Source organism: Scyliorhinus torazame, chromosome 7 (genome assembly GCF_047496885.1).
Source record: "Scyliorhinus torazame isolate Kashiwa2021f chromosome 7, sScyTor2.1, whole genome shotgun sequence".
Classification (NCBI taxonomy): Eukaryota; Metazoa; Chordata; class Chondrichthyes; order Carcharhiniformes; family Scyliorhinidae; genus Scyliorhinus; species Scyliorhinus torazame.
In genome coordinates, this window is record NC_092713.1 from 57,335,958 (window position 1) to 57,358,152 (window position 22,195).

The following is a 22,195-nucleotide window of genomic DNA, read 5'->3' on the forward strand; positions in this document are numbered from 1 at the left end:
CCATTCATTATGATCATGGCTGATCATCCAACCCGATAACCTAATCCCACTTTCCCCCATATCCTTTGATCCCCTTTGCCCTAAGTGCTTTATCTAACTGCTTCTTGAAACCATACAATGTTTTGGACAAATGATGAACTAGAAGCAGACTGATGCAGGAAACGGTCTTGGTGCATTCTTTTATCAATATTAAATTTGAGATTTTTCTGACCAATTTCATGGACATCGCGATATCGCCGATATCGCGTTCGGCGAGGGGGCGGATAAACCCCGATGATGCCAAAATCGGAGGCGGTGCCGCTTTTGCGATGCTCCGCCCCCTGAAAAGCAGTGTACTCTAGGAGTACCGCCGCGCCACGTATCCACGGCTTCAGGCAATTGCCTGAGGCCTGCCCCTCGATGCTCCGTCCCCGACCGGCTGGGTTGCCAACGGCGTGGGACACTTGTGGTCTCACCCGTCGTGAACTTAGCGTGGCGGCTGCGGACTCAGTCCGGCACTGCCACAATCGGGGGAGGGCCGATCCGCGGGCGGGGGGGGGCTTCATTCGGGGCTGGGGGCACTGTGGGTGGGTGGTCCGGGACGCGCGAGCGGCCGAAGGGGGGTACTATTTTTGCGGTCTGGGTCTGCGGGCTGAGTCCACCATGAAGCACGGCGCAGCCGTTGCAGGTCGTCGCCGTGCGGCCACGGACCCGGAAGAGCTCAGGGCCGTATCGGCAGCTAGAGCTGGGAGCTCTACGCTGCCTCCCTGCAAGCCCCCAGCAAAACGGCGAATTGGTGTCTGCTTTGCGCCAGTTTTACTGGCGTAAACCACCACCGTTTTCATGCTGGCGTGGGGACTTAGTCTCCCAAACAGAGAATCCAGCCCATTATATTTAAGGGTTGTGATTGAAAGTGGGTGTTCATAGATTTAAAATTATTTTTATGGCCATATGCCACAGCCACTGAAACAAAGAGACGTCATGGTCCAGAAATTAATTTGTGGCTGACTACCTGCTCAAGGAATAAAGGTAGGTCTGATGCACACTTTACATTAGCCCTCAGATCATATGTAAATTACACTGGTAAAATTCTAATGAAGAGTTTTTGATTTACGGGCAGCACGGTGGCACAGTGGTTAGCATTGCTGCTGCCTCAGGGCGCAGAGGTCCCAGGTTCGATCCCGGCTCTGGGTCACTGTCTGTGTGGAGTTTGCAAATTCTCCCTGTGTTTGTGTTGGTTTCGCCCCCACAACCCAAAGATGTGCAGGGTAAGTGAATAGGCCACGCTAAATTGCCCCTTAATTGGAAAAAATTAATTGGGTACACTAAATTTATTTTTTAAAAAGAGTTTTTGATTTTAGACCGTCACATTGTCAGTGGTCCATGGGTGGGCCAATAAAGTGGAACGGTTTGCAATGGAAGGGGGGTGGTGTCTAGGAACAGGAGAACCCAGCCAAGAAAGGGAAGGATAAACAGGCAATTGGGATGGGGAGATGTGCACATCAAAATCATGGGGAGTTAGTGGCATAATGGTATTATCAGAGTCATGATCTTGGGACCTGGGTTCGAATCCTGCCATGACAGATGATGACATTTAAATTCCAATAAAAATCTGGAATTAAAATTTTAAAAGGTGACCATGAAATCATTGTTGATTGTTGTAAAAACCCATCTGGTTCACTTTAGGGGAGGAAATCTGTCGTCCTTACCTGGTCTGGCCGACATGTGACTCCAGATCCACAGCAATGTGGTTGACTCTTAAATGCCCTCATGGATGGGAAATAAATACTGGCCCAGCCAGCGATGCCCACATCCCGTGAACAAATTTTGAAAAAAGTATAGTGGGTGACAATTGGGTGAGTGAGTCGAGAGGTGGCCAACAGTGGCCTACGTGTTTTAATATTTGAGCTGGGAGGAACACGTTTTTTTGAACGCAGCTGTCTCAGCACTGGTTGCATTTAGAGGAACCAACGTTTGCACAGGGAAGCCTCAACAAATCATTAGGCCCTTATTTGCATATACAACGGGCCTGATACCTGTTTCAGATGCAGTTCTTGGATGCCTATTTTTCGCCTTTGTCAATATGACAGGCAGCACATTTCTGACTCTCAATATGCACACTCTGGCTAGCGACCATATTGAAAGCTTAGGCCCAAAATACGAGCAAACAAACATCAAATTGTTAGTTTGTTTATTTTTCAAACTTTAAAAATATGCTTGCACGATAATCAGACAGTTCCACACCTATTATTGATGGGATAGCTTTTTTATTTGTCCCCGGATCGAATTGTTTGCCGAGAATCCACTCTGGGAGTGTGTGGCGAGTCGACAGACCCATTGGGAGAATCGTTGAACAGGGAAACGAATCAGAGGAACAGCATCTTTCTGACTTTGTTCGAAGTTAAAATCAGGAAACCGATAATATGAGCAGCTGATTTGCTATCACCCATTTATACTATCGCACAAAGTTCAGATCTACCCTCACCAGTCTCCCTTTAATCTTTTGTTGGTACATTCAGAATTATACCTCTAAAGGTACACAATAGCCTAGCTACCAGAACTATAAAACAGTCTACTAGAAGGCAGCTTATACAATCAATTAATTAGCTTATCACCAGCTCAAACTAATCCACAGGTAAGCTACCAGTTCATATTGAACAACTGAAACTAAGCAAATTGAAGTCAAAATACCATCAAAGAGCAGAGTGAAAAATTTCAATCGCTTCCACTCAGGATTAGTACCACCATCAGCTGGCCTTTTACAGTCCATCTGTTTCTTGTTATTCAAGGCTGATAATTATATTCCAAAAAATTGACATAATTTGAAAGGCTCCATGAGAATACAACTTTGAAATCTTTCCTTGTATGCTCTCTGGGCAGAATTTGATGCCCTCCTTCTGCACTCGGTGCCTGATCAAGGGATTGGGAGTGGGGCTGATGCCTGCCATCGCTGCCAACCCTCCCCTGTTTTCCCCTTGCACCCCCTATCATTCACTTGTAGCCTGGGGTCCAGCAATGATACTAGGCCTCAAATGGATGTCGCCCTGGCAGTAGTTACTGCTCATCAATCGACCTGCCGACCCTCTAGTTAGCATTTTGAGGCTGGTGGGATGTCTGCCCCTCCCCCGGGGATCCTTTTCTTGGGCAAGACCTGTCACTGTCTACTTAAATGCCTTATTGACATGTGATATGGTGAGCCTTGCATAAAAAGAGCTCTCGCCGGCTCTTCAGCTATCGGGTGAGACCGCCATTGCCTCCGTTAAATACTGCCCCCTGTTATCAAATGTATAACCATGTTAAAAATACCCTTTTCAATGTTTCCTAACCCTCATATTAATGATGCGCCACCAAGAGAGTCAAAATTAACTGTCAACCTTACTTGAAGTTATAATTCAGTCAAGAAAGCTCTCTCTCTAAAAATTACTCAAGGCGTTGATTTTCCTATCTGGAGTATTCGGATGACATGTGAATGTGTGGGTATAGTTTGATGGAGTGCAGTCCCATTTTGCTTAAGTTATGAGGAGCCGGTGCAGACTCAAAGGGCCGAATGGCCTCCTTCTGCACTGTAAATTCAATGATAATCTATGATTAATCTAGGACAAAGGTTCGGCACAACATCGTGGGCCGAAGGGCCTGTTCTGTGCTGTATTTTCTATGTTCTATGTTCTATGTTATGCAAATATTGGTAGATTAGCAGTTGGATGTGGGGGCAGGAGGAAGGCGTTTTTTTTACCATGGAGATTTGCTACTATGTTATGGCCTTTGTAGATGCAGATTTCCTGGTAGATTTTGGTCATTTACAATTGTAATTTGATGGATTTGTCAGAGTTTCTTTTATGCAACCATGGTTATGCTCATGTGTTCAGTTCTCGCCATTCAGCATGAGAGAGCCTCGAGGAATGGAAATATTATGCCATAGAGTCTGTATTTTCAAACCTATTTCCCCATCCCATTTATTTACCCCCTTCCCAGTCTCTCTTTCGCCCCCCCCTTAACTTTGATGCTGGTTTCAGTTTCTCACCCAAGTACTTCTGTACAAACCAGTACAATGAAGTTGGTTTGGCCAGAACACCAGAATGAGGTCTGGAGGTTTTTATTGCCCCGTTATCACTGATGAAGAGACTTCTTTTTTAAATCTTTTTTTTTAAATTTAGAGTACCCAATTCATTTTTTCCAATGAAGTGGCAGTTTAGTGTGGCCAATCCACCTAGCCTTGCACATCTTTGGGTTGTGGGGGCAAAACTCACGCAAACATACACGGGGAGAATGTGCAAACTCCACACAGGCGGTGACCCAGAGCCGGGATCGAATCTGGGACCTTGGCACCATGAGGCAGCACTGCTAACCAGTGCTGCCCTGATGAAAAGACTTCTAACATTAAAATGGGCTGAAAGTCTCAGGTGGCACTCTCCTTTTAACACGCCAATCAGGAGCCAAATGCCACGGCCAAAGTTTTCCATCCTCGTTTGCAGCTGGGATTTTCCGGTGGCGCTAAACGTGAATGGAGTTTTGGCCGAAACGCCAAATTTTCCGTTCTCGCTCGCTACATGTCCCAGCCATGGACGAGCCCGGAGAATCCAACCCCACGTTGTCCATTTTCGATATATAGTTGGACAGGGGATCACTGGTCACTGATCACATTTTTGGTTTTTGAAAAGCAGTCGATCCTTGAGAGATATTTTGAACGTTTGATGAGCCGGAAAGCAACAATGAGAGAAAACCTATCCCTGTTTAAATTATTAACAGGCATTTTTCATCACAGCGCCGAGGTCCCAGGTTCGATCCTGGTTCTGGGTCACTGTCCGTGTGGAGTTTGCACATTCTCCTTGTGTTTGCGTGGGTTTCGCCCCCACAACCCAAAGATTTGCAGGGTAGGTGGATTGGATACACTAAATTGCCCCTTAATTGGAAAAAATGAATTGGGTACTCTAAATTTATTTTTTTAAAAGACATTTTTCGGCACACCTAATTGTCCTGATTATATGTTTAAATATGAAAAAAATTCTCTTTCAGGTTTACAAAAATCCAGAACACTAAGGTTACAATGAAGCAAGATGGGATCAACTCCTTGAAATACAAACTGGTGAATGTAGCCAAGTACCCGATGTACACAAACATCACAGTGGACATTGGAACACCGCCATCTCGGCCTTCAAGAGGATAGCAGGTCACACCGTTCTCAAGCAAAGACAGCACTCTTGCTTCACTTAGCCTCACAATAGACAGTCTTTCTGTCTATCTTTCTCTGTTTTCCTCTTTCTGTCTCCCCAAAGAATTATGGTGATTAAAATTTAAAACGAAAACTAACAAAGCATGTGGAGGTGAGCAGAAAGATTTAGTAAAAAGGTCCCCAATCTCATAAAATTGCTAAACTACTGCCTTCTGCAATTGAGGATGTAAACCAGACAAGACCAGGATGCACTGATCTGGGAGGATATATTCTTTTTAAGCTCTTTTTGTGTGAAATCAAGTGGAAAATGCAGCTCTATACAATCTCTTTAGTACTCTTAACAAAATCCTTGGCCTGTTTGAAGATGGCGTCCCCTAACAAAAGAAACTTAGCCTGTTTGGATCTGGTTCACTGGAGGATCATTGACATAGAATCTTTAGGCCAGATTATTTTTGTTGCTGGCAAGATCTTCCATTACAAGAAGATGTGCCTGCAAGGTCGTTATGGGTCACTATGGTTTTAACTCTTTGACTGCTGAATATTCTTTGCAGCTTTAAGAATTACTCATGTATGCTCATGTTTTCTACCATATAACATAAGGAGTTTCTTGTAAATTTCTAATATTGAATGTTACAAAGTTATTTAAAAAAATAAAGCATTTAAAGGAGAAAAAAGAATAAATGTCCGGATTTACAGAATTTGCTCAACAAATTTGGAAGAGATTGCAGTCTTGCATTTCATTTTATCCGCATTGGTTACATATCCCTCATCAGATAAGTGATTTTTGCCTTTAACCTATTAAAATACTGCCTGCCTTTGTGAATGTGCAAAAATTGTTTCCATTTATCCAGCAACTTTTATAGCTTCAGGGTGTCCCAAAATTGTTTTGTAGCCATTGAAGTACTTTCTTTTTTGATGTTTAGGCACAATTTACAGGAAATGTTGAAGCCAATTTTCACATGTCGCAATTTCACAAAGAGCAGTGTGGTAATGGCCACAAAATTTGTTTTAGTGATGTTATTTTAAGGCAAAATCGTGCCAGGAGAATTCCCTGCTCTTCTTCAAATAGAGCCATGGGATGTCCTACATCTGCACAAAGAAACTGACTTCTAAACGTGCTTTAGGGATGTGCCGGGAATTTCCATGAGGAATGCTTTTTCTTCCATCTGCAAAAGCCTTGTGTGACATGCATTGGGCCAATGCCAGTTGGGTTTGGGTTGGAGAAGACTCACTGGTCCTGGTCAAACTATGTTGTGAGCGCCAGGCAGGAAATTTGAGTTTCCTCTTGCAGTGCATCAAATCTTTGTAAATTAGATGTTCATTCTCCAACTGCAAGGGAGAAGCATTGGGAAATATAAAGGAAGACAGCTTGATGGCATCTACCAGTAATAAGCTCATTTAAAATTACATAGAAATGAAATATGTCAGAAATTTTTGTAAATGAAGTTCCCTTGATCTTAACTCTTGCCTTAAAACCTAAATCAAAACATTCGTGCATATTCATTTTTGCCAGTAGTCTCTAATGCAGAAACTTACCATATGTCTTCTGGAAGTTCGAATGGACAAAATATACAGATGAGAAACAGAATACAATGGATGCTAGAAAATAAATAAAAATAGAAAATGCAAGGCAAATACTCAGCAAATTAGGCAACATTGGGAGAGAAATTTAGATTTTTGTCACGCTTACCCAGGTACAGTGAAAAGTATTGTTCTGCATACAGTCCAGGCAGATTGTTTCATACATTGGAAAAATAACATAGCACATACGATAAATATACAATGTAAAGACATAGACATCGGGTGAAGCATATGGTGTATAATCTGACAACAGTAGAGAAGATGCGTAGACAGATAGTTCAATCTATAAGAGGGTCATTCAGGAGTCTGGTAGCAGTGGAGAAGAAGTTGTTTTTGAATCTGTTAGTGCGTGTTCTCACATTGTTGTATCTTCTGCCCGATGGAAGAGAGAATAGGCCGGGCGGGAGGGGTCCTTGATTATGCTGCCTGCTTTACCAAGGAGGTGCAGACAGAGTTAATGGGCTGGATTCTCCATTTGGAACACTATGTTTCCCGTCCTCCATCGATTCACTCTCCTAGCCATGCAAATGTATGCATGGCAGGATTCACAAGGGATTCCATCGCAAATTCTGCTATTAGGCAGCCATTTTGAGTGGGCGGCCCAAGAGTAGGTCTGACGGCCAACCCCCTCCCCTACCGCAATGTTCAACCCACCCCCACTGACAATTAGGGGCATCCTCTACACCCTGCCCCGCCCCCACCATGGTAATTGCAGGAGCAATTCTCCCCCCTCATCAAGCACGAATCAAGATGACTGACTGACCCCTCCTCCACCCCCCCCCCCCCACCCCCCCACCTGAGAAAAAAAGGAAGTGAAAGAACTTAACTCCTAGATATTTATAAATATTGTGGTTAGGTTCAAAACAGACGACTTGAGATGCATTCAAGAGTGAAGGAAAATGAGAATAAACAATTCAGACATCTGGTTAGCTGGAAGCTGTCAATTACAGCCTACTAAAAATGATTTCTCTTTTTTACAAACTTAAATGTACCCAATTTTTTATTTTTCCGATTAAGGGGCAATTTAGAATGGCCAGTCCACCAATCCTGCACACCTTTAGATTATGGGGTAAGACCCACTCAGACATGGGTAGAATGTGACCCGGACCAGGATCAAACCAGGGTCCTCAGCACCATGAGGCAGCAGTGCTAACCACTGTGCCACCCTGTCACCCCAAAAATTATTTCCCTTTGAAGAGAATAGAGGACTTTCAGATAAAAGTATCTGAGGGGGGTTAAGCCTTGTGATGTGGTTTTGACTTTCTGTAAAGTCACAGCTGTTGCTTTTTGACATCTGTCTGCAGCAGCAGGTTTAAGGGATAGGTGAGTGAAAAAGCAGTGATTTCTTTGACTGTTTCTGCCTGGACTGCTCTTTAGCGCTCAGGCAGGGGTGACTGATGTGGGGCGTTCTCTGTTATGGGGCGGGGTTCGCTGATATAGGGGGGCTCCAGAGGGGGAGGGGTGTTCTCTGATTTAGTGGCGTCTTTGATGGGGGTGACTGGTGGGGTTCACTAATAGGAAGTCTGGTGGGGTTTCTGATGGGTCTGGTGAGGGTCTCTGTTGGGGGTACTGGGGGGTGGAGTGGGCAGGATTAGAACTGTGGGGGGAAGCAGGGCCCGCTGATGGACTTTGAGGGCACCTACCTTAAATACTTACCCCCTTGGCCCACCACACGGTCCACTGTGTCAGGGCCAAGCTGGCAAATACTAGCACCAATTGACACCCGCAGGAATCCCAGCCCAGAGGGCCGGAGCATCACGGAGACGTGGAGAATGTGGCATCCAGCCTATTAATAAGATGCAATTGGGTCAAGTTGACCCATTTGCATCCTCCCACTGGCGCGGGGCATGAACCTCGAAGCTGACGCCCATGGGGGAATGGAGCATCGCAAACAGATCAGCGCCAATCCCATTTTATTCCCCGACACGGGATTCCCCACCACATCAGAAACTTGGCTGCAGGTGGCAGAGAATCCCCTCATCGTTTCAGGTCTGTGAACTTTCATCAGAACTAGGAAAAGTGAAAACATGCATTGGATTTTGAGCAAGTGCTGAATGGCACAAGGACAAGTAGATGATGAAAGACAGGAGAGATGAGTAACAGAAAAGCTAGTCCTCCATGGTCAGAAAGAATGGAGATGGGACAAAAAAAGAAACAGCGAATCGTTACATTTGTCTAGAGCATATGTGCTGATAACTGGAAAAAAAAACAAGAAAAGGAAGCAAAATGGATAAAGTTCTGCTTCGAAATTGTGGAACTCATTGTTGAGTCCAGAAGGCTGCAATTGCCTAATCAAAAGATGGGGTGGTGTTTCCTGAAAACAGTGCAGTAGGCCGAGGACCGAAATGTGAGCGTGAGAGCAAGACTTAAAATGACACCAGTGGATGTTCAGGATCATCCTTGCATACAGAATGCAGATGTTCTACAAAGCAGTCATCCAATCTGCACTTGGTCTCCCCAGTGCAGAGGAGACCACATCGTGAGCAGAAAATACAGTAGATTAGATTGAAAAAAGTACACATAAATTACTCCTTCACCTCGAAGGGGTGCTTGGGGCCTTGGATGATGAGAAGGTGAAAGGGCAGGTTTTACATTTGCTTGCATGGAGGGGTGCTGTTGGAAGAGGGTGGGGTATTGGGGGTGACTAAGCAGTGGGTCAGAGTATCACAAAGGGAATTGTTCCTTTGGTATGTTGAAATGGGAGGCAAGGGGAGTTTGGTTATCCTATCACAGCAGAAATGGCGCAAACTAATCCATTGAATATGAAAGCTGGTGAGGTGGAGGGTGTGGACCAGGGGGACACTATCGTGGTTCTAGAAGGGACGGAGGGTAGAGGATGCGAGCAGACATCCTCCTATCCACCATGTTAGTAACATCCTCTAAATATCTAACTAGGTTGGTCGACACAAACTACCTTCATAAATCTATTTTCTCTTTGATCGTGTGATACTTGCCTGTCTCTAATGCTGTATTCACAACTGATGCTAAACTGAAGTTACTTAGAATCTCACTCCTTTCCAATCTTAAATAATGAGGTGTCATTTTCAATTTTTAAACTGAAAGGCACAATCTAGAGAGCTTTAGAAAATTATGGTTGATGCATTTCCAATTTTCTCATGTATTTATTTTAATATCCTGGAGTGGAAACCGTCAGTCCCCAGAGATCTGTCCATCTTCAGTCTCATTATTTTCTCAATTACCAAATTTTTTACTTAGATTAAATTCAGTAAGTTCCTTCACTTATATTCCCTTGTGCTGCTGGTATTTTAATCTTTTTTCAATATGAGAACAGATAAACGCACTCTTTCTTTAATGTCTGCAATTTCCTTACTAAATGTTATTGTCATGTCCTCAATTGTCTTAAAAGGGCTCACCTCTTTCTCTTAACAGTTTGAAAACCTTCGCAAATGTAACTCACCATATGCATGTTAAGTAAATGGAGCTTAGTCCTCAAAGTGGCTGCAACCTTACTGATGCAACAAGTATGTGATGATCCTGAAGTTGAATTCAGCCTTGTTATAAAATCTCCGAGCATTACATTGCACATTGACAACAAAGATATTAAGTGACCATTGAAAGAAGCTCTGTTCAGCTTTATCTATTACATTTGACTGAAGTTTGTATTGCTACATTTTTCAAAAACCTAATTTCATCCCATTCCTTCCAAACTCCTTGATTCGTTCCTCAACATTTTCCACGGGATTTTAGGAAAGATAATACGGTGGCTTGTGTTATGCTTGATACGATTGTTTATTTTCATTCAGCTGTCTGAGGAAAATGTTACTTTGCCGGAAAACTATCTAACATGCAAAGCTTGGTAGAATCTTGAAGTAATTGTCGTGAGTCTTGTTTTTGTCCATTGCATCTTGATTTTTGAACTTGTACAATCAAAATATTTATCTTTTCTCTTTTAACAATGCCAAAAAATGGTCGACTGTCCAACAAAATGAATTTCAGGTTCGGCAGGACCACACAATGGATGGTAGCAGATGAGCAGTTATACAGCTCATCTGATTTTCCATGCTTTTGAAGTTTACAGATCTACTACTGCCTGATTTGTGTAGCCGCTAAAAGTACATTTCACCACACGGGGTCCAAGCTAGGCAGCCTGTCTATATCATAAAACACTAACATTACACAGCTTTGATGTTCTGTCACAAGCACACACATCAAAGCTTGCACAAGACAACAGGAGGCAGAATATTACCACGTGAACGTTTTTCTGCTTTAACTTCTTGCATCTCTCATTGGACATCTGTACACCAAATGTTGAATTTGAGTAGATTTATGAATCCAAGATTATACCACAGGTACAGCGCTAGTGAATCTTTTGAATGATGGAAGGAATGTTTATTATTTTGGACACATTTCCCTTGTGTATCTGTGCCTTACAAAATATGTGATTTACAAACTTTGTTTCAGCTATCGTGTGACAGTTTTTCAGAATTTCAACTCTTTATAACTAGAGATGTATAATTGTTGAATGTAGGCTTGAATTATGTGGAGTAACATTCTTCCCCTGACTCCCCAAAGCCTGTCCACTATCTCCAAGATTCAAGGCAAGACTGGGATGAAATACTGTCCACTTTGTCGGCGTGACTGCAGCTTCAATAACATTCAAGAATCTTGACAGCATCCAGGATAAAGCAGACACTTGATCCGCACCCCTTTCACCGCCATAGTGGCAGCAGTGTGCAGCATCTACAAGATGCACTGCATCAACTCGTTTAGGTTCCTTCGACAGCACCTTCCAGACAGCACCTTCCAAACCCACAACCACCATCTAGAAGGGCAACAGGCATATAGGAACATCATGGCCTGCAAGTTCCCCTCCAAAGGCACACACCATCCTGTGGAATTACATTGCTGTTCCTTCACCGGTGCTTGGTCGAAAACATGAAGCTGCCGGCTTACTAACAGCACCGTGGGTGTACCAACAAAGATGGACTGCAGCAGTTCAAGAAGGCAGTTTGATTTCATTTTGATCGCAGTTACCGCCTTCTTCAGGAAAATTAGGGATGGGCAACAAATGCTGGCCTTTCCAGTGACTCGCAAATCCCAATGAAAGGAATAAAAACAAAGGCCTAATTTGGTATGAAAGAAGTTGCTGCTTTGTGACCAAATGTTGATGCTTCTGAGCAATTCTATTGCTAATTATTTTGTCATATCTAACATTTTAGTGAAGAAGCTGCTCCTGCTGTTCCAGGAACAATGTCATTCTGGAAATTTCCTAATTTGGTGGCGCCATCTGTTAAATCAAATGTTACCCATTTCTGATTGAGAAAAGTTGTGTTTGAAACTTCTAGTCTATGTCATTGATTACCTGGTTTCAGCATTATGACTGACACCGAAGTGGATTGTTGGTGAAATATTTTGGTTGACACAAAATACAATAATCATCAAGAGATCCACATGGAAGTTCGATATGTATTACCATGAATATCAGCTGAATTTAGCAGAGGTGAATTTATTTAGTGAAACTTTATATTTTGTATGTGTATGCTGTTTAAAAAATAATTGGATTCAGGTCTTTGACCAGAAACGCCTCCGTTGGTTTTGTATAACCTCTCCACTCTACAGAGTTCTATGATGTTGAAAATGGCTAGATTTTGTTGAATTTTATTCTTTTTATCTATTATTTGATTTCAATAACATTAAAGATACAATATACAATGGAAAAGTGTATGAAAGTGATTATTTTATATACAGTTAACATTTTAAACTTTGTTTCATGGCAGTATGATTATTTTGTTGCAACTGTATTATTAACCTACTCCAGTGCAACTTAGTGTTATAGATGTTCCTAAATAGAGTGAATAGATAGAAGTCATTTGCCAGGGTTGCTGATAGATACAATTTTTTTGCAGTCACTACTTGCAAGGCATATCTGTCTTGTGTATGCATATTCTACAATACATGTGTGCCTAGACTCTGGTGAGCCAACTGGAGAGGGAACGAGAAATGGAGCATGCCGAAGCATGTTGCCTTTGAGCCTAAAATGTATGGAATCTGACGTAGTTTGCTACCTGTCTTGCTTGGAGCCTGATGCTGCTTATTGCCTGAGGCATGTGGAGCCTGGGGTCTGATGTTACGGTGGTTGTGCTGAAGTTGCTTGCTGCTTGACTTGCCAATTGTGGTTGAATGTAACCCTGGAGGTTTCATCACATAACTTGCTCCCACATCCATCCTTGAGATGTACTGCCGTCCTGTGCCAATTGGAAAGCAAAAAGACTTATTAACATATTGGATGATTCTTGTCTTCTGGCAACACCCCTCCAATTTCAATATTTTTATATTTGGCAAAGAGAAATGTTCAAAGAAACTGACAAAAATCTCCTGTTCATTATTCTCCAGGGTTGCACACAGCAGTATCTTGGAGACTGGTCTTCAATTTCTGAAGACTCCAGGCAAATCCTGAAGAGTTGGCAACCCTACTTGTTGCTTGAACCTTGGTAGTTTTAACTGCGCTTTGCTTTGTAGTTAACCTTAATAGCAATTTGTAGTGTTGTATACTGCTGCTTTAATCATTATCCTCTATAGTAATTTGTAGCAGTGCTGGAAATCAATCTGCTTTAATTGCAGTAGTATTTTGTGAGTTCACGGTAGTTGTACGTTAACCTCAATAGTAATTCATAGTAGCTTTGTTAGAGATCAATTTTGTGTTTAAATATGGATTGATTGCTACTTTAATCGTACTTGTATTTTGCAAGTTCATAATCCCTGGGTGCCACTAGCACTGTTGGTGAGTTGTTTGCCTGTAATTTGTAATGTTATCCATGAGCTGATTGTGGATTGATTACTGCTTTAATCACAGCTGTGATTCATGGCTTCCTAATAGTTGCACCTTGACCTCAATGGTACTTTGTGGTGCAGTATCGCCAAGGACTGCATTAATCATGGTGGTAAGACTACTGCTTGTTCTATATGACCTCCGATTTTTCTTCACTGCACTAGTCCTTGTGAGAATCGTATATTAATCCAATTCATCTTGAGGAACCTTTCAGGTCCCCATTAGCTGATATTGTTACCCTCACTGTCTTAACATTTTTTTTTTTTAATTTAAATTTGGAGTACCCAATTCATTTTTTCCAATTAAGGGGCAATTTAGCGTGGCCAATCCACCTACCTTGCACATCTTTGGGCCGAGGAGACGAAACCTACGCATACACGGGAGAATGTGCAAACTCCACACGGACAGTGACCCAGAGCCGGGATCGAACCTGGGACCTCAGCGCCGCGAGGCAGCTGTGCTAACCACTGTGCCACCATGCTCTGTCTGAACATTTATGAGTATAATTCACCTATATGTTGTCTCGTGTAAAGTACGCTTGCTGTGCTCTGGTGTGTTTTCTTGGTTGTGTTGTGCTCCATGTTTTTCTTCACGTGCCTTGTCTGTACTCATAAAACTGCAGCACATTCAGTGAGGCCGAAGTACTCCCCGTTGTTCATCGTACAGCGGGATTCCCACAATGTGCTCACTATTGCCTATCATGCAGATGACATCCTAAGGTCAGTTCACTGTTGCTGCAGGGCCTTGGTTGTCTGACGTGTGATTTTACCAGTGTTTCCATTTCACTTCTAGTGCTAACTGGGGAACATGTGCTTTCATTCTTCGAGGTGCAGAGATCTCAGGCAATATTCTTCCTTCGTGTATCAATCTGCAACGTTTGCACCAAAATTTGCCATTGAGCAAGGCCCTTGAACTCTGCTGTCTACAAGGTGCAGGTTTCCTGACCATTTGTAATTGTGTGTAGGATGAGTAACCTGTACTTAATTAATAATAATCTTTATTGTCGTAAGTAGGCTTACATTAACACTGCAATGACGCTACTGTGGAAAAACCCCGAGTCGCCACGTTCCGGCGCCTGTTCGGGTCCACGGAGAGAGAATTCAGAATGTTCAAATTACCTAACAGCACGTCTTTCGAGACTTGTGGGAGGAAACCGGAGCACCCGGAGAAAACCCACACAGACACGGGGAGAATGTGCAGACTCGGCACAGACAGTAACCCAAGCGGGAATCAAACCTGGGACCCTGGCACTGTGAAGCAACAGTGCTAACCGCTGTGCTTTTGTGCCCATTTCCTTCAGGAAGAGTCTGAATTTGAAATATATATTTTGAGACTCTGGGCGCTGCATGTATTTTGAGAAGGTAATTTAGAAATGGCCAATCAAAGTAGGAATTTAGTGACCTGTTTTGTACGCTGTACAGAACAGTGGGATGTTCCCAAGGTGATTTCAAAGTGAGTTACATGTTTTTGCATTCCTCCATTGGGCTCTGATGTGAAGCACAATGGGAAGAACAAATGTCCAGAAGATGGCGCCAGAGGGAGGCGACTCTCTGCGAACTCCCCCCAACAGATCCACTTTTTACTTAACTTATACTCGTTCTAATCTTTTAAAATTTAATTCTAAAACTAACATTATTACTAACCTCTCTCTTTTATCTTTTCTTGCAGGCTTGAACATCCTCCGACGCCCGTGGAGACATTTTGACCCGACCCAACCTGACCGCCACGACCTGGAAGTGGATCGGGCCCAAACCGGAAATGAAGCCCCAACCCCGATTTGGAGCCGACCCGGACCTCGGATCTCCAAACACGGCCTAACAACCGATGCCAGCCCCCGGATCGCCCGGCCCAGTCCCCAGAGCTCCAGACCCAACTCCCGACGACGAGACCCTGCCCAACTCAACCCCGAGAGACTCGCCCAGCGGCCCGACCCGGAGAGGCCCGCCCAGCAACCCGACCTACCTGGAGTTGGAACAAAGAAAAATCCACCTGGAGGCCTGACCGGGTCTACGTCAAGACCCGATCCCAGGAGCGCCCAGGGAGGGAACAGACCACGGGACTCAGCCCAACCTCCCTCAGGAAGCCCCTGCCCACGACCCAGGACCCCCGAAATGGCGGAGACCCTGCGCAAAGACCCGAACGCGCTGCAAGGTATTCAGGTGCCCGCAGAACGCCGTGACCCATCTGGATCGCAAACATGCCCCCCTAGCAACCCCTCTACCTCTATCAGCGCCCGGGACCCTGCCAGACGCGATTCCGGAAACGTAACCAGCGCCCTAGTCCCCGCCAGCGCCCTGGACCCCGTCAGACACAACCACCTACCTTCCACAAGGTCAGACTTCTCCCATCGGATCCCAGGATCATCCAGCCACACCCCTCTGACCGAGCAAGCAAAGGAAACGCAGTGGTCTGCAGGTTAGACTGAAGCAACACAGTTTCAAGAACCCGCTCCCCAGCGTACTCCTGGCAAACGTCCAAGTGATCGAAAACAAGCTGGATGAACTTAACGCCAGACTTACCTCTCCGAGGGAAGTAAGAGACTGCTGTGTGCTCTGTTTAACAGAGACATGGCTCACCCCCGCCTCACCGGACTCTGCCATACAACCTAAAGGCTTCTCAATTCACCGGTCGGACCGCACCGCGTCATCAGGCAAAGCGAAGGTTGGAGAGGTTTGCCTCCTCATCAACTCCTCCTGGTGCTTGGATGTGGCGACCCTGGTGACCTACTGCTCCCAGGACCTGGAATACCTGACCGTGAAGTGCCGCCCATACTATCTGCCTCGTGTGTTCACTTCAGCCATTATCACAGCAGTCTACATCCCACCCCAGGCAGAAGCGAGGAAGGCGCTGGATGAACTGTACACAGTTATAAACAACTACGAAACAGAACAGCCAGAGGCCTTGTTCATCATGGCTGGAGAAGTCAACAAGGCCAACCTCAAGAGTGCACTGCCAAAATTCCACCAGCACATTTCCTGTCCCACCAGGGGCGACAACACTCTTGACCACTGCTACTCAAAAATCAAGGGCGCCTACTGTTCCATCCCCCGACCGCACTTTGGGAAATCAGACCATAAGACGGTGCTCCTTCTCCCGGCGTACAAGCAGAACCTCAAGCGGGAGAATCCAGTAAAGAAATGCAGTGCTGGTCCGAGGAAACAGAAGAGTTCTTACGTGACCGCTTAGAGACAGTGGACTGGACCATATTTAAGAACTCAACGACCAACTTAAATGAGTATGCCACCACCATCACAGACTTCATCAGCAAATGTGTGGACGCCTGCGTGCCAAAGAAAGCAGTACGTACGTTCCCCAACCGGAAACCATGGCTCAATCACGAGATTGACTCCCTACTGAAGGACAGATCTGAGGGGTTCAAGTCAGACGACCCTGACCTATACAAGAAATCCAGGTACGACCTCCGCAAAGGCATCCGAGATGCCAAGAGAGAATATCAAACCAAGCTAGAGTCACAGACAGACTCTCGGCGGTTGTGGCAAGGACTAAATAACATAACGGGCTACAAAGCGAAGCCGAACAGTATCTCCGGCAGCAGCGCCCCCCTCCCCGATGAACTCAATGCATTCTATGCTCGGTTCGAGCAGGTAACCAGCAATCTGCTGTTAAGTGCCCCAGCAGTCCATAACTCACCCATACCCACCATCACAGCTTACGAAGTCTGATCAGCCTTCCTGAAAGTGAACCCTCGGAAGGCGACGGGCCCGGACGGGATCCCTGGTCGTGCACTCAGAGCCTGTGTGGACCAGCTGGCAGAGGTATTCGCGAACATCTTTAACCTGTCCCTACTCCACTCCGAGGTGCCCACCTGCTTCAAGAAGACCACCATTATACCGGTGCCAAAGATGAACCAGGCAACGTCCCTCGATGACTACCTTCCATGGCCCTGACTTCAGTCGTAATGAAGTGCTTCGAGAGGTTGATCATGAAGCGCATCACCCCCATACTCCTACACCCCCATCACCTTGATCCACTGCAATTCGGAAACCATCACATCTGGTCTACAGCAGACGCCATTTCCCTGGCCCTACACTCATCCCTAGAGCATCTCGACAACAAGGACTCCTACATCAGACTCCCATTTATTGACTACAGCACCGCCTTCAACACCGTAATCCCAGCCAAGCTCATATCAAAGCTCCAAAACCTAGGCCTTGGCTCCCCACTCTGCAACTGGATCCTCGATTTTCTGATCAATAGACCACAATCAGTAAGAATGAACAACAACACCTCCTCCACAATGGTCCTCAATACCAGGGCCCCGCAAGGCTGCGTACTTAGCCCCCTACTCTACTTCCTGTACACACACGACTGCGTGGCAAAATTTGCTTCCAACTCCATCTACAAGTTTGCTGACGATACAACCATAGTGGGCTGGATCTCGAATCACAATGAGTCAGAATACACGAGGGAGATGGAGAACCTAGTGGAGGGGTGCAGCGACAACAATCTCTCCCTCAATGCCAGCAAAACTAAAGAGCTGGTCATTGACTTCAGGAAGCAAAGTACTGTACACACCTCTGTCAGCATCAACGGGGCCGAGGTGGAGATGGTTAGCCGTTTCAAATTCCTAGGGGTGCACATCTGTCCTGGTCTACCCACGTCGACGCTACCACCAAGAAAGCACAACAGCGCCTATACTTCCTCAGGAAACTAAGGAAATTCGGCATATCCACATTAACCCTGACCAACTTTTACAGATGCACCATAGAAAGCATCCTATCTGGCTGCATCACAGCCTGGTGTGGCAACTGCTCGGCCCAGGACCGCAAGAAACTTCAGAGAGTCGTGAACACCGCCCAGTCCATCACACGAACTTGCCTCCCATCTATTGACTCCATTTACACCTCCTGCTGCCTGGGGAAAGCGGGCAGCATAATCAAAGACCCCTCCCACCCGACTTACTCACTCTTCCAACTTCTTCCATCAGGTAGGAGATACACAAGTCTGAGAACACGCACAAACAGACTCAAAAACAGCTTCTTTCCCTCTGTCACCAGACTCCTAAATGTCCCTCTCATGGACTGACCTCATTAACACTACACCCTGTATACCTCATCCGATGCCAGTGCTTATGTAGTTACATTATATATCTTGTGTTGCCCTATTATGTATTTTCTTTTAATCCCTTTTCTTCCCATGTACTTAATGATCTGTTGAGCTGCTCGCAGAAAAATATTTTTCACTGTACCTCGGTACACGTGACAATAAACAAATCCAATCCAAATGCAATCCAATCCAAGTAGGAGTATCTGGGAAGAGTGGCCCTGATAAGCCTGAGTCAATTCCAGCTCTCTATCTTGATTATTAATCTCTTCCAGAGATGGAAACCTTGTAATGATTCTCTACACCTCAAAGGCCATCCAGCGCATCTGCCACTGAAAATATAAATTGATGCCTTTGCTAGCTCCAGGCTTGATAAGGGTCTAAATAGTGCCCATTTTCAAGTGTTACACTGAGAGCTCAAAATTTTGAGCAGGAAGAATGTTGCATACTTTTAACCAGAATCACTGCCCTGACCAACTGTGAACCCTGAATCACGCTCACTACCAATTGTGCCTGTTATAACCTGTCTGCTTACCATTGGCTGGGGACTAATGACAATCCCACAATCCTGTGGGAGTATGAGCTTCCCCAATCAGGAGGGCGGAGAAATCATTAGCAGACTCCCTGTAGAAATAAAACTGGCCAGTTTGGAACCAGCCAGGAAGGAGTGAGCAGCAAGCGAAGTTGCTGCTGCTGTTGTACATATATGTTATTGTAAATAAATGTTATTTCTTTGTATCCTTAAAACTCATGCTGGATTCTTCGTGGCCCTCACAAAAGTGCCCCTGACTCCCATGACATTCCCCATCAATTGCACGCCAGAACCCCTTTCCCGATGGCCAGGCCCTTCACAAACTGTGCAATATTGTAGCAAAGCCCCTCATGAGCTTGTGCCCTTGTTTTGGAGAGCTGCCTGAGCTAAGTCACTATAACTGCTCACTCAAACATGTCTGATTTTACAGAAGCTAACTGCTTCATTCAGGCTCACTGTTGCATTTGCCATTGCCATTTGCCATACAGCAGGGGCTGGTTTAGCACAGTGGGCTAAGCAGCTGGCTTGTAATGCAGAACAAGGATAGCAGCGCAGGATCAATTCTCATACCAGCCTCCCCGAACAGGCGCCGGAATGTGGCGACTCGGGGCTTTTCACAGTAACTTCATTGAAGCCTACTTGTGACAATAAGCGATTATTATAATATTATTATTATGATGTCATTCTAACTTGAATTCACTGTCATTCACCATATTTGTAGTCAGTGATAGCCAGTAAAATGCCCATGGCAATCGGCCAGCAGTTCAGGGACATCTTCACAACGTGGAGTTCGATGGCTATTAAGAGTTTAGTTTGAAATTTGAGGAGTTTCAACAAGAGCCAATGCTTGCCTGTGTTTTTTGTGTGTGTTCTGTTGAATTTGAGGCTCTGTGTTCTCATCATCCATTTTTGGTGAAAGGCTCAATTTTCCGTGAATATCAACTCTCTTCCTTTCCCGTAGTGACGGAGAAACTTTTCAACCAGGCATCTTTACAATACAGTGACATTTGAGAACAAGAGACAGAAGGGGCTAATTCTCACCCGCTTCGCATGTACATCTGTAAAACTGAACAGTGTCCATGATGCGCGGTCACACATCCAGTTAAGTGAGATTTGACTGAATCAACAGCAAATGTTAACACATTGGCTTGGTTACTGTGGTGTTGATGTCAAAATGGTTGCTGACTGATGTCCATTAAATAGTCTTTAATCAAATCTGCTCATTTCATAGAATTTACAGTGCAGAAGGAGGCCATTCGGCCCATCGGGTCTGCACCGGCTCTTGGAAAGAGCACCCTACCCAAGGTCAACACCGCCACCCTATCCCCATAACCCAGTAACCCCACCCAACACTAAGGGCAATTTTGGACACTAAGGGCAATTTATCATGGCCAATCCACCTAACCTGCACATCTTTGGACTGTGGGAGGAAACCGGAGCACCCGGAGGAAACCCACGCTCACACGGGGAGGATGTGCAGACTCCGCACAGACAGTGACCCAAGCCAGAATCGAACCTGGGACCCTGGAGCTGTGAAGCAATTGTGCTATCCACAAGGCTACCGTGCTGCCCCCAGATTTCTATCCTAAATCCTCCCACAACGTGCATTTGATTACATTGTGTACTAATAGGGTGAGGATATGATCCTTGTAACCTGTTACAATCACGAGTACGCATGAATAGATGGTGTGCAGCTGGTAATTCTGACCCAATTCTGCTTCATTTCAGATATCTCCCACTGGGATGAAAAGGCCATGCTTACTTTCATCTATAACAGGAATATGTTTAAAACTCTGAGCCTTCTCGCACTATCTTGTCCACACAGCTCATGTACGTTTGCCAAGTTGTAACCTAATTGAAGGAATACATTGAACAGAAATTCAATAAAGCCACAACCTTTTATGACATCAGGAATATCGAGTCATGGCTGAAGGATGGGATTGATACCATGGTTGTTCTACCAGCTGCCATGGAGCATGTCTAAGCGATTGAGATGGTGTTGACATGGGCAGAGATAATATCGACATCATTGCTTTTGCAACAAATTCAATATAGTCTTGGTTTGTGGCCTTTCCTGAGGTCTTGTTCATTAACAGCACCTACAAGATTAATAAGCATGGCTATGCCCAAAACCAAATCATGGTGCAGGGGTGTAGGGCTGTCTTCGTAAATAATGAGACATCTGAGATGCTGAACAATATTGTTGAGGCATTCCTAAAACTATTGGGATTCAGCATTCGTCATGTGAATAGAAAGATTATAGGAAGAGACATTACAAAGATTAATACAGTAAGAATTTGCCAGGGGTTCACAGAATCATAGAATTTACAGTGCAGAAGAAGGACGTTTGGCCCATTTAGTCTGCACCGGCCCTTGGAAAGAGCACCCTTCACCCTATTCCCGCAGCCCAGTAACCCCACCTAACCTTTTTGGGGCAATTTAGCATGGCCAATCCACCTAACCTGCACATCTTTGGACTGTGGGAGGAAACCGGAGCACCCGGAGGAAACCCACGCAGACATGGGGAGAACGTGCAGACTCCACACAGACAATGACCCAAGCTGGGAATCGAACCTGGGACCCTGGAGCTCTGAAGAAACTGTGCTAACCACTGTGCTATCGTGCTGAGTTACAGATTCGCTCCACATGTTATGATGAACCTGAAGGTGGTCAGTTGCTTATGACATTCTGAGAGGATGATCCAAATGTGCAAAGGAAAGCTTCATCCAAACTCTTGTGGAAAGTCAGTATATCATAGTTATTTTGTTCCATCATGGTATTTTATAGCCAGTTTACCTCAGGTCACTACGCTGGGTTTTTAATAAAATTACAGATTCCATTTTGAGAATTTAAAGAAAGGAATCTATTTTAATCCAAGACAGTACAGAGGGGAAAAAAAAATATGGACAAAACATTGAAGTTTGTCACAGCCATCACATTGATTATCAAGTGAACCAGCAACTGAGATCAAGTGAATTATAAACAAGCTGACTGAAAATTGGCAATTGTACAATGGCCTGTTGCACATACAAAGGCTTTGTAGTAGGTAGGTATGAATAAATCACAAGCTGTTCACGAA

At 44.8% G+C, this 22,195-nt stretch overlaps 1 protein-coding gene and 1 long non-coding RNA gene across 4 annotated transcripts in view; both read left to right on the forward strand.

Moving 5' to 3' along the window:
* Window positions 1–6,526, forward strand: part of b4galt2 (UDP-Gal:betaGlcNAc beta 1,4- galactosyltransferase, polypeptide 2) — a 612,340-nt gene extending 605,814 nt beyond the window's left edge. Inside the window, exon 7 of one of the 3 annotated variants that reach the window (XM_072510742.1) lies at window positions 4,993–6,388. In XM_072510742.1, the coding sequence (XP_072366843.1) occupies window positions 4,993–5,143 (151 nt within the window). In that variant the 3' untranslated portion in view covers window positions 5,144–6,388. Of the gene's footprint in view, window positions 1–4,992 lie in introns of all 3 variants that reach the window. The other 2 variants (XM_072510743.1, XM_072510744.1) reach the window with 2 other exon arrangements.
* An 8,705-nt stretch (window positions 6,527–15,231) lies between these two features.
* Window positions 15,232–22,195, forward strand: LOC140426243 (uncharacterized). Its single transcript, XR_011948167.1, has 2 exons — window positions 15,232–18,468; window positions 20,845–22,195. It is a non-coding gene; the product is annotated as an uncharacterized lncRNA (long non-coding RNA).